Genomic DNA, 17,418 nt, shown 5'->3' with positions numbered 1-17,418 from the left:
CACTGGTCAGAGGCAAAATGAATACAGACGGCTTCTCATTCAAAACTAATTGGAGGGTGGCAACAATAGGGCATTAAATTGTGTATGGGGATCTTCTACCTGTGCACTTCTCTGCAACTGCCCAGCTCGTGCACCCGTGAAGCTGGGGCCTGGGGTCAGGGATTAAGATGTAATCTACCCAACAAGGACTGTCCTAAATTAGTGTTAGGAATGGCAGTGGGAGACTATGGCAAAACTATGCCACAGTTCTCTGAGTTTCAACAAGGTTATTTGCATTGCCTTTTAAATAAAAACTAAAGCAAGTGACATACATCTGTTGGCTGTCTAAAAGGATTCCTTTGAAAAGGAGAGTACAATCTTTCTTTCCTTTGAATGACAGTGGATTCAACTTTTATTATTTTTTTTCTAGACTTCGCAATTTTGTCCTACACTTCCTCCAAAAGTGAGCTGCTGAAAGAGTCAGTAATGAGGTAGCAAGAAACCATGGACTGCTGGGTGGCAGGCAAGTGTACCATGCTTAATGTTGAAGTGGCTTCATGCAGAGAACGAAAATGACACAGATGATTTATTTACACATTTATTTTCTATCTCGCTTATTCTACCAGACTGAAATGGAGAACAATGCCAGCAGTTTTATAGACATTTTGACATAAAGTAAACAAGTATCTTGATGTTGAACAATTGTACAGACTACTACATGCACGTAAGTATGCTGACTGGTGCAGAAATATTGAGTTGATCAGCAAAACTAGTAATGCAAAATCACATTTTTCTGTTTATGGGGTTAAAATGCAGCAGATGTGGGGACACAGATACAAACATCACTAAATGGGAGGGAAAAGCATTGGATTAATGGTGCAGGATGGACAGCCAAACAGACGTGAGTATGCTGAATCCTACCTTCTTTACAAAGCTGAAATCAAAACATTGTTTGCAAATATAATGAAAGAAAGCATGTTGCTTGCAGCAGATGAATGAGACCAAACAAGACTTAACCACTTACACATATGCTTCAGCTTCTATTGAGAAGTCTAAAGTATTTGAACGTCTTATAAGGTGAATTGCTAATGCTATTATGTGTGTAGACAGGACAGGCTAACACAACTGAGAAATCTTCAAAAATAAAACTGGGATTGTGCTTCTTTTTCCCTGCAGCTTTCAGAGCGTTCCTAGACTAGTAAGAAAACCCTTTAAAACACTGACATTAATTAAAATGAGTGATGCTTCATGCGACTGGACCTATACACCTAATGCCAGGTACAACTTAGAAACATGAAATTGTTGTACATAATGTACATAGAGCAATTTTAAAGCTATTCACTTAATATTTAATTTCTGATACTCTATTCCTTAGGTTTTAAAAATAGCTTTGAGTATTTTTAACCTGGGAGATATTAGGAGCTTAACAGAAACAATAAAACTTCTTTCACTTCAGAAAAAAAAGAATAGGTTGTCTATCAATCTGTTTTATAAGGGAGTCACCCATGATTGTCCCTAACAAGGTTGTTTTGTGTGCATTAATTACAGACAATACTGAACAACTTCACCATAAGTTTTCATAAAATTGCTGCATGAATCTTCACAGAATTGTCCTGAGTTTAACAATAAGTTTATAATCCTAGCATTAAGTTGTTGATTTAATGAGTTTGGGAATTGGAAATTTTTTAAAAAATATGACTCTGGTTAATTTAAAAAAGTATTAGATGATTCAGGCTTCCCCTCTTGATCCTAAATGCATGCATACCCACAAATACACACACACACACAAACACGATACAATCAGCCTCCTCAAAGCCAATCAACTTTCAAAAAATATATTATAAATCTTTAGCTTCCTCCATTTTACTCATATACAGATCGATCTTTCTCTACTAGCCTTTCTTCTCATTGCTTTCCCCTTCCACATCCTCCCCCTCCCTTTCTCCTTCTTATTCTTATTCCTTTCTCCCTTCCTCTCTCTTCCTTTCTCCTCCTTCCTCCCCTTCTCAAATGCTGGCCTTTGAAAGTCTATACATGTCGATTTCATAGACATCCAACTTTAACTTTTGGAGACCAAAATTAAAATATATACTGAAGAGGAGTCATGGCAAAGGAGTGTCCATCCTTTGACTCGTGGAAAGAGTTAATGTCAGACAGGTAGAAATTCCCACCATGTCCTCCCTTTATTTCACACTTAACAGTGGCGAAAGAAACCAGTGGAGGCAGATCTACATTGGCATTGGAAAATAATTTGAACAGTTATATGGGAAAGTCAGTATTCTCTTCAGTCTGTTAGTAGACACACATAAACTGAATTACTTGACATATTTTGACTATGTAGATATGACACAGAGAACTTTATTACAAGTCTGAAAAAACAGTTAAAAACAGTATTTCATTATCTATGGGAAAAATGCACAGATTGACAAGACACACAGCAAGCCATCTTCTTAAAAGCATGATTGCCCTGTCCCAGAACTTTTTGGACTATATGCTGAGTAAGCAGTTTGCAGAACACTTTGTACTGTGGTCTATGTACACGACACCATAGCATAAGGCATTTGCATGGTCAGATGAGACAATCACAACGGCAACTTTTAAATGCAGCAGACATGGGCCATCACCACTGAGTTTTTACAGAAGCTACATAGAGACAGGTAATAAATACACTTAGTAAGCTGGTTGGGCAGCATAATGTTTTATCTGAATACTATTTAATACACTAGAAAATTATTTGAGAAGACAGAGGAATACAGTATTTTTTAGGCTACAACTAAATGGTAATAAAATCTAAACTATCATGCAATTATGATTGAGAACATGGATAATTTATTAAAGCATCATAATAAGTTGATTGAAAGTACAAACTAAAACTAGGTAATGTGTTATGTTAAAGTTTTCATAAAATTACTCAGCAAAAGAAAAACAAAAACCAGTCCAACTGATCAACCAACAAAATCCCCCAAATCAGCCCAAAAACCCTCATTGGAATCAAAATGTTATTTTCAGTTTACTAATGATGGCTACTGGATACTCTGAAGGTGGAGTTTTAGATCTTAGAAATTCCTTTCTCTCTCAATGGGAGAATTTCCAAAAGTCTGCCTGTTTTTAATGTCAGAATGTGTTGCATCTCCCTGGCTCCTTAGTGCCCCCTGTGCTTTGGCTGGTACAGAACTGTACAGTTTGCTACACTATATAGAGTCCTTGGGGATCACCCAGCTCCAGGGCTCTTGTGAAAAAAAGGCCTCTGTCTACATTTTTATGCCCTAGCGTTTTAGGTAATGTTCTCATTCTGGATCAATAAAATTAATATAAAAAGTAAAACAAAATGTTTCTGATGAAATCTTTAGTGATGCCAATCTTTATTTTAGATTTTCAAAACAAAATTTAATAAGGAAAAATGTTTTTTATATTGAAACCTTTTATTCTCATTTTGTAGTTCTGACAAATAGCTAATCATGGTACATCACACTGGTCATGAAATACTTTAAGAACTATTTATCCTCTGTGGCTCACTTGGTTAATCCTCTGACTGCGGTGCTGGTATTCCATATGGGTGCTAGGTTCTAGTCCCAGTTGCTCCTCTTCCAGTCCAGCTCTCTGCTGTGGCCCTGGAGGGCAGTGGAGGATGGCCCAAGTGCTTGAGCCCTGCACCCGCATGGGAGACCAGGAGGAAGCACCTGGCTCCTGGCTTTGGATCGACGCAGCACGCTGGCCTTAGCGGCCATTTGGGGGGTGAACCAACAGAAGAAAGACCTTTCTCTCTGTCTCTCTCTCTCTCTCACTGTCTAACTCTGCCTGTCAAATAAAAAAAAATCTAAAAAATAAAAAAGAATATTTATCCCTCAGTTCACAATTATTTAGAGCAGAAAGTTGGCCCAGTATACTGAATTACCTCATAATGACCAAGTATATTTAAATCTGTGGTAATAAGGAGGGTGTAAAAATACTTCAAATAGAAAATATATCTAAAGTCTTAGTAATCGTAGGAAGCTGATTTTCTTCTAGAAGAAACTGGCATTTGTCTATTAAACATTAAAATTTTAAGATAATTTGACAAAATAATTGTACTACCTAGTTTTTATAGCATATTATTTCTTCAAATAATGTCAATCTATTTTTAAAGCCACATGAAGTGTGTGTTTGTGTGTGTGTAATTTGGCAAATGGAATTCTTTATATTTTGAGATATATGCAAACATTTAAAATTTTGACTGTTTAGGAAACCACTGTAGAATTTTAGAAGACTAAGAGATTAGAACAGAAATTCTAGTTGAATGATTTCTTTTGGAATTCTTATTTTTAAAGAATATATACCTCCTATTTATCCGGCATTGTGCTAGACATATCATCTCATTTATCATTAAAAAATCTATTTATAAGAAAATAGAATTATTAATTTCAAACAATCACCCAAATGTGTTTACATAAAATAATTTAAAATTCCTAATCCAAATAAGAGTTATTTCTAATTAGATATATAGTAAAGTACAATTTTTCTTTATGGCTTTCTCTGCTCACTCCAGGACCAACCCCATGTGTCTTTTGCTAAAGTTTTATTTAAATTGATATTGCAATTTTGTTCCTGAAAGATATGGAAACTATCAGAGCAATATCAGTTTTCCCTGATTAAAATGTTTCCTTGATTAAAAAAATTTACTCCTTTCTCTCTCTCTCTCACTGTCTAACTCTGCCTGTCAAAAAACAAAACAAAACAAAACAAACAAATAAAAATCTCTCTGCTGTGGCCCGGGTGTGCAGTGGAGGATGGCCCAAGTGCTTGAGCCCTGCACGCGCATGGGAGACCAGGAGGAAGCACCTGGCTCCTGGCTTTGGATCGGTGCAGTGCGCTGGCCTTAGTGTTCATTTGAGGGGTGAACCAATGGAAAGGAAGACCTTTCTCTCTGTCTCTCTCTCTCTCTTACTGTCTAACTCTGCCTGTCCAAAACAAACAAACAAACAAACAAACAAAAAAAAAAACAAAAAAATTTACCACTGAAAGTGTTGAAAAGGTATTATTAGTTTTTCCCTTATGTACAGTGATGATGAATTAGGTACTATGTTCTCATCAACTCAGCTATTTACTTTTGAAGTTCAATAACTTAATAGAAACTTAAAAATGTGGGTGGGAGGGACGGTATGGGGGGGAAGCCATTGTAATCCATAAGTCGTACTTTGGAAATTTATATTCATTAAATAAAAGTTAAAAAAAATGCTGTTTTCTTTTGTCATTAAGGGGAAGACATCATGCCACTGCTTTGTTGGTCAAATCACATAATGATAATGTGTAGAGACAGAGTCCCCAGGTCTAAGTTTTCTAGGCAGTGGACATCCTCCTGTTGCCTTGGCTTTGGGCTGCTCCAAGTTGCTACTGCAAATGGCCCATTAGGTCCTGTCTTTGACTTGGTTGGTGCATGATGTATTGTAAGCAGGCAGACCCCACGGAAGGATTGCTTATGGATACTGCAGACAGGAAAAGAATAAAAAATCTGAGTGAGCAAGAGCTGAGATTTGTTCATAAGAATCTGTTTCCAAACTAGGATGGTGAAACTTGATAAAAAAGGTGGAAGGGAAGAAGGCCAATAGTTTCTATTGCACTCCAGGGAACAGTAGGTAATCTTAAAATTTGCCCAATAATTTTCCCTTTAAGTGCTTTTTCCCACTTATCCTCACATCTTCAAACAAAACAGAGCAAGCAAGCAAACACACAGCAACAACATAAACAAAAAAGATTTTGAACTGAAAGCAAGATGCTAAGAGCAGTCATTAAATAGTTAAAAAGATTATTAAAAATGCTTCAGTGTGCTAATATTCTATTTGTTTAATAAACCTTTTTTATACATTTACTTTTGAATTTTTCTGGTTTAACACCACACCTCTTTAAACACTTGGCTATTATATGATAAACTTAGTGTTTTGTAAGTTGCAAGTTTTGCTTTTCTTTTTCTTTCTTTGGTTTTGAACTAAATAGGATGACTTTGGCCAATTATTTAGTTTGGCTTTCATAGCAGTACATTTTTGGTAATGAATTCTGGTGATAGTGGTGCATTTTGTTGAGTTAGAAAATTTGGGTTGGGGCCAGAGTTGTGGCATAGCAGGTAAAGCAGCAGCTTAAGAAGCCAGCATCCCATATGGGCCTAGGTTCGTGTCCCAGCTGCTCCACTTCTGATCCAGCTTCAAGCTAATGGCCTGAAAAAAGCAACAGAGGATGGTTCAAGTACTTGGGACCCAGCCACCCACATGTGAGACCAAGATGCAGCTCCTGGCTCCTGACTTCAGCTTGGTCTAGTCCTGGCTGTTGTAACCATCTGGGGAGAGAACCAGTAGATGGAAGATCTCTATTTCTGTCTCTGTCTCTCCCTCTTTCTTTGTAACTCTGACTTTCAAGTGAATAAATAAATCTTAAAAAAACTGTTTAAAAATAAAAATTTGGGTTGGGGATGGCATGTGGCATAGGGGGTTAAGCCACTACCTGCCATACTAGCATTCCATATCAGGGTGCAGCTTCCAGTCTTGGCTGCTCTGCTTCTAATCCAGCTCCTGGCTAATGTGCTTGGGAAAGCAGCAGCAAATGACCTAAATACTTGGGCCCTGTCACCCATGAAAGATGACCTGGATAGAGTGCCAGTCTCCTGGCTTTGGCCTTGGCCATTGTGGCCATTTGGGGAGTGACCAGCAGATGGAAGATCCTCTCTCTCTCTCTCTCTGTCTCTCCCTCTATCTATTTTGCTCTGCCTGTCAATTAAACAAACAAATAAATCTTAAATTAAATTTGGGTCACACTAGTATATATTGCTCTTTTTGTATTTTTTCTATAAAAATCTTGATCCTTTCAATTAAACATTATGATGCGAATATAATGTGCAGGAGAAAAACATAGCCTAACCAATATATGGTGTCAGAATATTAAAAGTATCTTGCTTTAAAGATGGGCCACAAATCTGGCTCTAAGAGAATTTCTGGCCAGCACCAACAGATGTCTTGGTGGAGTTTATAAATCATCTGTGTTTTTTTTTTTTTTTTTTTTTTTTTTGCCAGGGTCAATCCAGGGGTATTTCAGGCTCCACTTGTAATACTAGGTTCTGGATTAAAAAAAAAAAAAAATCATTATTTTGAATTCTTGTCTGGCTTCCTAATAATGACAGAAAGGTCAAAGTAACATTAAATGAGTATTCAGATTACTGACTAGGGCCCTGCGAAATATTTGGCAAACTTGTGATTTTTGTTTTGAATTTAATGCAGCAGCTAGGAATATTCTGAACGTGCAGCACAGAATAACAAGTTTTATCAGATATTTAGGAATAAGTAAAACAAAACTGAGAAGCACTCGCTAAAAAAAATTCCTTAGATGTACTTGTGGTTTTGGCTATATGCAGAAAGGTGAAAAATGCCAGAGAATTTTTCTTTCAAGTACTGGTTACCGCATTTTCTTGGCAAATAGAAGTCCACTTTCTCTCAGGTTGGCCACTAGAGGGCACTCGACATAGAATAATAGCCAGCATAGCAGGTCTCCTTTCTGAAGGGGGTACCTTTGCTCTGTTGTCACTAGCCTGTGCCTGATTTCCTGAATCTTGATTTTGAAGGGTTGGAATGGAGCAAAAATAACTGCAAGCAAGACTACTGAGCCTTATTATTTGCCAGAATTGCCCACAGTGGGTGGCTGACTAACCAGGGTGTGCAGATTGGCATCTCGTTTTCATCTGAGCAGGTTATTAGTGGCTTCTACCACAGCAAATGGGCCATGAGGTATAAAAAAAATCAAATAATACAATTATGGGAGTATAAAATGATTACTATTTAGCATCAGTTTTGGTGAGAATCATATTCTCTTTTGCTGAGCAGGGAATGCCTTCATTGAAGTGCATTGTCACTGGCTTTCAGCTGGCTACTGTAAATTTGAGCAGCACAGATGTTAAGAAACTCTCTGGGTGGAAATCCAGATTCCAGATTAAGGAATGAAAATAAATATGAATCAGAGGAAAAATAAAAGGGGATTGTAGAAATTCTCAGATAACAGAATATCCTGCTGTATGCACTGTAGCTCACCCTGTAAAATTGGATTTCTCTTGGGAGTATGGTCTCTTAAACATGAAGCCTCTGCTGAAGTGTAAACTTGAGGATTGAACTTCACCTGAATTCATTTCTTGCCCACAGCAGACACTCAGTGTTTGTGAATGAAACACTCTATCAGCAGCAATCAGGAGGTATCTGATAATAAGAAATAATTTCTTCAGGAGAGAAGTTGGAATCATGGTGTCAGTTCTAAGTTCATGTAAATAATAAGGGTTTAGTCTAAATTTCATGCAAGTAAGAACATATACCTAATATACATTTCTCTCTTAAAAGCACAGTTACTTACATTTTTTTTAATCTTTCTTCCTTGTGTTTGTGCTTGTGTCTTTTGCTGGTCTTGGGATGACTTATCATTAGAGACTCCTCCCACCTCCCTCTAATTAGATGTGTACTTACAGGTTAAAACCTTGTTAGACTTAATAAGGAAGAAATCATGTATTTATGACAATGTTAAAAAAGAGTTTATGGAATTAAGTCAGGCTGTCTTAAACAGCAAGTAGAAGAAATGGTTAATGACAGCATTAAAAAATAACGTTTGTCACAATAAGTGCCAAAATGAGTAACACAGAATGTCCCCCAGGATTTTCTGGTTGGGACCTTCCATCTTTCTTAGTATGACTAGGCCTCTAAATGTTCCCATTCTTGTTTAGATTTTGTAGTTTTTTTCTTTTTCTTTTTCTAAAGTTTTGTTTGGGGAAGGACAGTACAGTGGCGGAATATCCAATATACTTACAAACCCATATGGATGTAGTGAATATATTCCTTGAACCAAGCTAAATAACTTTTGAATATTGAGTTTTAAATATCTTCCATTGAGAAATTCAGAGGACTAAACCAAGAATCGTGAACATAGTGGAAATGTGGCCTGTAGTTAATAGAAAGTAAGAAAAAAATTACAATGCTTTATTTCAACCACATAACCATCAAACACATAATTTAAATGTAAATTTTTATAGACTTTTTAACTGGCATTAAATTTTGCTTTAGTTATTTGTGAGAGATTAGTATTAACTATTTTGATAGGCACTATATCTAATTGAAGAATTATTATTTTAATTTATCAAATAATAAGGAAAGAAAACCCATCACCTCCCTCAATCAGGTTCACAGTTTGTTATTTAAGTATGAAATCTAAGCTGTGATTCAGCAATTATTATACAGCTGACTTTACACCATCCATCTATTTCCCAGGAAAATAGTTCTTTGGAAAATAGCTTTATTTGTTCTTGTCATTTGCTTCTCCAGTTTGATAACTGAGTGTTTGCCCATCCTCAGAAGAGACATTTTTCATTAATCCAAATCATCCTCAGCTTGGGTGTAAGTAGGCCAGGCAGCAAGCTCCATGAGGCCAGCATGAGGGTATAGTGCCAGTATAGAGATCAATGACGCTCAACTAGTATTTATTGAATGAAAAGCAAAATGAGGATCAAATTCAATGAGACATTTTTGAACTTAGATTAAACATTTCTAAAGTTCTACTTGCTTTTGTTTCAGCCCTCTTTCTAATGTGTCTGTCATGTAGCATCAGGAACAATGAATTCTTTTCTTTAACCAAGAGGTGTATGTCTTATGACCAGAATTCTGAATTGGCAAGCATATGTGCTAAAGACAGTCAATGCCAATGATCTCAAGTCATTCTCATTTGGCACAATCTATTGCTGCTTTAAACAAGCCACATGACTGACTACAAATGTACCTTCAGTTTTATTTACCCGATTTTGGATAATAATAGGAAAAAACCCCTCTAACCAAATGTACTTTCCTGTAGTATAGTAGAATGCCAGATTTGAAGCCAGATGATGGGGATTCTGTTATTCACTGTGACCTTAGGTAATTTCTCTGGTCCTTTATTGTTACTTCTGAAGGCTGTTGTGAGTTAAGAAATATAAAGTACATCCTTTTTTTGCTATTCAAATTTGAGGAGAAAGTAGTTGAATTGTTGTCTTTCCTTGTCTACATGTGAATGAGACTATATTGACAAGCAATTAATGGGAATAGATGTTTGGCATATATCTTCCTTGTTCCCAAACCTAGTCATACCATGATAATGCTGATCATGTGTTTCAAGGCAGCTGGTTGTGCCAGAGTGAAAACATTTCTAGTAAAACTGTTTAGAGACTAAATAAGTAAACTTTAGGGATCCACTTAGTATATCACCCTTGTCTACATGGTCCAACTCAAGATGTACACGTCTATTGATGCACCCATCTTCATCCTCTGATGATTGGCCTCTATCTTGGAGCTAAAACAACCTTGTGGCAATTTGAACTGGTTGTTAAAACAATCAGAAGAATCAGATTGGCCATTCCTGGGACTGTTATTTAAGGACATTCAAATCATCACTGCTCATTGACATTAGTCCCTTGTCACTGAACCCAGTAACAGAGCATGGACTCCCTCTGTAGCAGAAACATCTCAAGGTCCTCAGGGAACCAAACTATGTTCCTATGATCTACGAAGTGCCTCTCAAAGTGAGAATGCATTGTCTAGGACATACGAAGGAGGTATTTGAGGTTATAATAATATCAATTTTGCTGGTTCGTAAATAATATAAAACACTGTTTAAATAATATTGAATGGGTATATTATGGAATAAAATGCAGCAATCATCAACTTTTAATGTAAAACATAAGACTTCAAAAGAACTCTGTGCTTGGTGTGTTCCTGGATCATTCCAGGCATACGCGTTCGTGCTCTTAGCTAGGTGCACTTACTGACAAGGCTTAGGAAAAAATGCATCCTGAGAGACCTCAATCCCCAGACTGCCTTCCTGTGAAATACCAATGTCAAGGGCTTTTTAGAGGAAAATTTTCTTTTCTTTCTTTCTTTTTTTTCTTAGCTGAAGACTTTTGACCCAGAAGAACTCAGAAGAATTGAAAGATAAGATTTCCATAGAATGTCCCTTTGAAATTCTTTAGAACTCAGACTGAATGAAAACAAGATTTCAGGGAGAATATTTCCATGGACGAGTGTCTGCCTATGTCTTGACCAGGCGAGATTTCTGATCTCATGCTTCCTGGAGCAGGGAAGGCCTAACAGACATGTGAGAGGTGGGCATGTCGGGCAACACGATGAGTCCACTTCTGCAGCCGATTGAATAAAACATTTGAGATTCATTGATAAGAGAGAAAATAATTGCTTCATGAGGCTAGGTAAAGAACATGATTTTCATAACTTGCTTGCTATTCACCTAATAGTAGATATAACTTTTTGACATTTAAAAACTATATATAGAAATTTAAACACTCTAGGCTTACAAAAACTCATCAACATTTAGACACTGAATTATGCACAAATAATGTGAATATCAATGATTAATGACCATACACTCTTAAAGGTTATGTTTCCACACAAACATAAAAGCAGTTAAGAAATTGTAAGCACAGTGAAAAAAAAGACATGTTTAAGATTAGTTTTTAGCAGCAGACCTGCTTGGATTTCAACTAAGATCGAAACTTGTTTTCTTTTCTGAGATATAATGACCAGATTCTGTTAATAAAGAAATATTATTCCTTTAAAAGACTGGAGTTAGAGTCTAAATATTTGGGCTACTTTCTTCAGTGTTGTTTTTTTCTTTTAAAAATGGAATGAAACGTAAGTTTTTTTCCTATAAACAATAAATTGTGCTTTACATTTGGCCTGGCATATTCCTATTTCCCTGAACTATATACACACATAGGTATGAAACACAGTGTGCTGAGGCATAACCTGGACATTCTTGGGAGACCCAAGAATTATATTACTAATGATCGTATTAATCATCTTTAGGGAGCTTTGAAGTTTTTCTTTTTATTGGGGTAAAATGGAGACCAAGAGTGGTTGAAGAGAATCGTTCAGGATCACATATCATGTAATTATGAATCTGGAGCCAGAGCTTTGATCCTTGGGAAGCAAATTGCATTCAAAACACCTGGGTTCTAGCAGAGATTTCAAAAACAGGGCAACCTCCAGCCAGAGCCTTGACACCCCTGGATTTCACTTCTTTTTCTTAGACAATGCAGCAGGTGGCTTTCAACAAGGATGGCCCTGTCCACCACCATGTAGAAGGGGCTACTTTCCAGTTGCTGCAATTCCAGAAGGTGTTGCCATGGCTGTGGTTCGGAGTCCTGGGATCCAGATCTGGCAGAAGGAAGAACTGCTTTCCACAAACGACAGTGTCCGTCCTTCCCTCTCCTCCTGGCCCACTCTGAGAAACACGAGGAGACCTATTACCAGACCTGTGCTCCTTTTACGGGAGCTCAGGTTGGAACTGACTCCACGTAAGAAGGGGGTGGCGATCTCACTTCAATGGCTCTGCTCTTAGTTGGACCAAAGTCACTTTTTGGAATTCCCATTTTGGCATATCTGCATTCTACTTCTGGATTGTTAGTTAGAAAAGGTTACGTTGAGTACAAGTGGAATATACTGTCACCTTCAGGTGGCCAAAATACAACTGTTCTTAAAAAAAGAAACAATTTCCAAAAGGGAAGAACCACTTTTTAAAAGTTGAATTTTATGACACAACCGTATATTTTCACATTAAAAATTGCATTTCTGTTATAGGCTATGGCATGACATATAACTTGTTAGCAAAAATTTCAAGCTTAAATTCCAAATATTTGATATCTGGTCATTAAATCTTGCCTATTTCCATGATTTATAAATAAAACCACAAGTGCCACAACTAAGCAGAAGCAAAAAAGAAAAATGTAGCTGAGGAATTCTACCACAAAAAATAAAAATACTGTATTCCTTTAAATAAATGTACCTGTAGGAGCTTTGTACCCCAAAGTAAGATATGTGAGATGGTTTAAGAAGAGGTTGCAATTTTGCAACAGGAAGTCTGTACAGCTCCTCCCACAGCAGCTGTGAAGAATACCTGTGTCTCAGAAACTTGTTTCCATGTGCTCTCCACACTTCTACATCCAGGCCCCGTTACTTACAAAGCGAGGCTTTTTGCAAGCTCAAAGCACCTTACTCCTCATAATTATGAATGCATGCAATGACATTTCATCCTTTCATGTGAAAATTCTAGAATTCATTGTAACAAAAAATTGAAACTTAAAAATCTGCCTACAGTTTGAAATGAAAGGATCAAAAATGTCAGACATTGCAGGTAACTGGTTCCTAATAGAGCTCTCTTTATTTGTTCACTGTTCTTCAGTCATTTTTGTTTTGTTTGTTACAAAATGTGGTCTTGACTATTTAAACAGTACTTGAACTAAACTGTTCATGCCATGCAAAAATAACATTTTATGCACTTTTTTTGGGGGGGAGGGGCTTCCATATTCTAGTTCACAGGCATTATTAACCTCGTTTTTAAGAAACAAGTCTGTTTGTTTGTTTTATTATTGCTTCTGTAACTAGTCACATGCTGGTCTCCCGTGTGGGACAATAACCTGTGTCTCCTGGGTTGGAATGAATTTCTGGAGCGAACAAGTGGTTTTCCATCTTGTACCCTTCTTGACTACTGTCCTTTTGCACTTCTCCCACAGCATGGAAACTGTCTTGCCTACAGTTATGCCCCGTGTTTGGGGGCGAGGAGGAGCCCCCACAGCCCTCCTCACTCAGAGGGTGTCGCGCATCGCTAGGCTTCTCTGCAAAGCAATTGGGGCTGGAGTCCGCCTGCTTGTCCGCCCTCGCCCCTTGGAGCTCTAAGAAGTCTTCGTCCTCGCCTGTATCTATCTCGGTGAAGCTCCGCCTCTCCCTGGAAGAGAAAGCAAAGAGTTTCTGCTTGGGAAACCGAGGGGAGAGCCCTTTGGCGAGTCCCTGACACTGGGCCGGCAGCTCAGCATCCAGCAAGAGTCTGTCTCCCTGGGCGGGACTTTCCTCCAGGAGGATGGTGCTGATGTGCTGTGGGGTGCTGAGCGAAAAGTCAGCCGTGGTGACCGGCAGTGGCCTGGCTGTGCTGGGCGGGGTCTGGGGGGCACTGCCTCTGTTTTCCTTAAAGTTCACTTTGAGGGATCTGGACTTGAGTGGGTTGCTGCCTTTTAGCGAGCTCTTAGGGCTGTCGGTGGCACTGTCAGACTGCAAAGGCCCATGGAGCCCACACTGGGAGCTGCCAGCATCAAGGTTCACAGTTATGTCGATGGGAGAGTATTCCAGGGCGCCCTCCCTGGCGGCAGGCCCTTTCTCCCTGGTGAGGGTTAGAAATGGGGGGCCCCTGGCTCTTTGGTGCTCTTCTGTTCCTGGGAAGTCGGTGGGGAACTTCATGTGTAAGTGAGACGCGGAGGGTGGCGGCAGGGGCGACCTCTCGGTCTCCGTGAAGTCAGTGGCGCAGCTGGTGAAGCTGTCGATGCTGGAGGTGCTTTTCATGTCCACGATGACCTCAGTCTGCGCCACGGCCAACTGCTCCTGCGGGCAGACCACTTCCTCCATTTCTATCTCTTCTTCATAGGCAGATGGCCTCTCTGGCTGCTCCTGGCAGTCCGGGGCCTGGTGAGAGTGAGGCTGTGTCTTGGTGATTTCATTGTACAGCATCTCCAGTTTCTGGGCACTCAGATGCTGTGGGCTGGAGGAAGAAGTGTTGTTCAACTGCTCGTGGGAGTCTTTCTGGCTAACCTCCTGGTACTTATTCTCATAGGATTTGTTGGAGCTGGATTCTGACAGAGCTTTCCTGGCCCACTTCCACCTGCTTGGAGACAGGTGATTATCATCAGCCGAGTCCTTGGTGTTGGCTGTCTCTCCGGCTTTCTCCACGGCCACATCGATCAGTTCCATACTTCGAGCAAAGGCATCCTTCAAGTTCATGGACACGATACTTCCATTCCGTTTGGCCCGCTCGAGAGCTTCCCTCCTCTTAATCGCCTTCTCCTGGCGTTTCTGCTCCTTGTAAAATTCAGAGAAATTGTTTACAATGATTGGTATAGGAAGGGCGATCACCAGAACCCCAGCAATACAGCACAGACCGCCCACAATTTTCCCTAATAATGTCTTTGGGTAAATGTCCCCATAGCCCACGGTGGTCATGGTGATGGTGGCCCACCAAAATGATGCAGGGATACTGGTGAACTTGGTAGCATCTTCATCCTTCTCTGCAAAAAATACCAGGCTGGAAAATATCATGATCCCCATGGCCAAAAACAGTATCAACAAGCCCAATTCATTGTAGCTCCGCCTCAGGGTGAAGCCCAGGGACTGCAAGCCCGTTGAGTGTCTGGCCAGTTTCAGGATCCGGAGGATGCGCATGATTCGGAAGATCTGGACTACGCGCCTCACGTTTTGGAACTGCAGCACGCTCTTGTTGGACTCCGTGAGGAAAATGGTGACGTAGTACGGCAAGATGGCCAGCAAATCAATGACGTTCAGTGGGCCTTTAAAGAACTTCCACTTATTTGGTGAGGACAGGAAGCGTAAGAGGTACTCCATGGTAAACCAAGCAATACACACAGCCTCCACATGGGCCAACTTTGGGTTGTCACTGGGTTGTCCAAATTCATCCGTTTCCTGCAGCTCTGGCAGTGTGTTGAGAGACAAAGCGATGGTGGAAAGGACGATGAATAGGATAGACACAATGGCCAAGATCTGGAAAAGAGAAGAAAGCCCATGTTAGCAAATGCTCTTAGTTTCTAAGGCAGTTAGGTGACACGTGGCTCCCATGATGCGGAACATTCCATGCTATTCCAAGAACGTTTTAAGAAGGTAACTATACAACTTTAGATTCCCTACCAAAAAAAAAAAAAAATTCACTCTTCATGAATTCATTTCACCTAGAAGCCTAATGTTCTCTTCAATTCTAGGACTTAAGCAACTTGAAAAAAGTCCGTTTTCCTCTCACTGCTTATTATTCTCAGGCACATCTGTGTGGATTTTCACCATTTGGAGGCGGGCCAGATGTGTCTGGAATAATCATGGAAGTGATTATTTCTCAAATCTTAGTTATTTGTAATTTTTCTTTCTTTAAAAATGATTATTTACTTAGAGAGAGAGAGAGAGAATGAGAATATGCTTCCACTCTCTGGTTTACTTCCCAAATGGCTGCAATGGCCAGGACTAGTTCAGGTCAAAACTGGGAGCCAGAAAGTCAATATAGGTCTCCCTTGTGGGTAAAGGAACTTGAGCCATCACCTGCTGCCTCTCACAGTCTGCAGTAGCAGGAAGCTGGAATTAGGAACAAGAGCTCTCCAGCCTCCTGATTCCTTTAGTTTCTAGACCAAATGCCTACCCTTATGACTTTCCTCTTAATCTTCCTATTTGTGTTTCCTTCTGTGAACTGTCTAACACACTACCTAAGCTAGACAGAACTGCTGAGCTCTGGAAGTTTTATTCGACTTTCAGGACACAAACAGAGACCTACATGTGGAGATACCATATGGCATTCCCAAGAACAATGGTGTGCACGTGCTGAGCACTGGCAGCAGAAGGGAGGCAGCATGGCCTCCGTCCTGGGCTGTGTGCACTTCGGGCAACATCATGGGGAAGGGAAGGTTATGAGCTGACTTCATTCAATCAGGGAAGATTTCATCAAGAAAGGCCCAAAGAGCATCTGTGGTGACCTCAGGCCAAGGTGGACTTTCTTAGGTGGTAATAACAGCAGCAAATCAGGCGCGGCAGGAAAGAAGGAGGAAGGGGATCGAGGGAGTGGGTTTTGCAGTCAGGTAGTTTAAGTTTTGAAACTGACCTTACTGCTTACCTGGTGACCGTGGGCAAGTTATTTAACTGCTCTGTGTTTCAGTTTACAAATTTGCTGAATGAGTTAAAAATCATAGCTACTTCAGAGTTGCTGTAAAGATTACTTGGTACATGGACGTTGCTAAATCAATGAAAGGCACTTGTATTGTAGTGGAGGAAATGACCCAGGATTTTAGTCTGGGAATACCAAGCTAGGACTGGATATGTGGGAAATCCATAAAACCACACTCTATATGATACAGATAGAGAGCAATGGCAATAGAGCCACATAGCTCAGTATGTGAAGAATTAGTTTACATAAGAAATTCTAACTTCTTTCTTCATCCACTCTCTTCTCTTTCTCCTTCTAAGTTTCTCTACAATTAGGTTATTCTACTTTCTCCTCTTTGGCTTTCTGTCATTCATTGTTTCTGCTTCCTGTTCTTATAACTTTTTTTTTTTTTTTTTGACAGGCAGAGTGGACAGTGAGAGAGAGAGAGAGGCAGAGAGAAAGGTCTTCCTTTTGCCGTTGGTTCACCCTCCAATGGCCGCCGCGGCTGGCACGCTGTGGCTGGCGCATTGCGCTGATCCAAAGCCAGGAGCCAGGTGCTTTTCCTGGTCTCCCATGGGGTGCAGGGCCCAAGGACTTGGGCCATCCTCCACTGCACTCCTGGGCCATAGCAGAGAGCTGGCCTGGAAGAGGGCAACCGGGACAGAATCTGGCGCCCAGACTGGGACTAGAACCTGGTGTGCCGGCGCTGCAAGGCGGAGGATTAGC

General features: G+C 39.8%; 1 protein-coding gene across 4 annotated transcripts in view; it reads right to left on the bottom strand.

The window, feature by feature from the left end:
• Positions 1-564: 564 nt before the first annotated feature.
• KCNB2 (potassium voltage-gated channel subfamily B member 2) overlaps positions 565-17,418 on the bottom strand; it is a 485,359-nt gene continuing 468,505 nt past the window's right edge. For 3 of the 4 annotated variants that reach the window (XM_089334544.1, XM_008255643.5, XM_008255644.5), the window contains one exon: positions 565-15,554. In XM_089334544.1, coding sequence (XP_089190670.1) covers positions 13,398-15,554 — 2,157 coding nt within the window. In that variant the 3' untranslated portion in view covers positions 565-13,397. 4 annotated transcript variants of the gene reach the window in all.

The sequence above is a fragment of the Oryctolagus cuniculus genome, chromosome 6 (assembly GCF_051225735.1).
Source record: "Oryctolagus cuniculus isolate XC-2025 breed Fujian yellow rabbit chromosome 6, ASM5122573v1, whole genome shotgun sequence".
NCBI classification, from domain to species: domain Eukaryota; kingdom Metazoa; phylum Chordata; class Mammalia; order Lagomorpha; family Leporidae; genus Oryctolagus; species Oryctolagus cuniculus.
The sequence above is the reverse complement of the archived record's forward strand: the minus strand, read 5'-3'. Positions and strand labels throughout refer to the sequence as shown.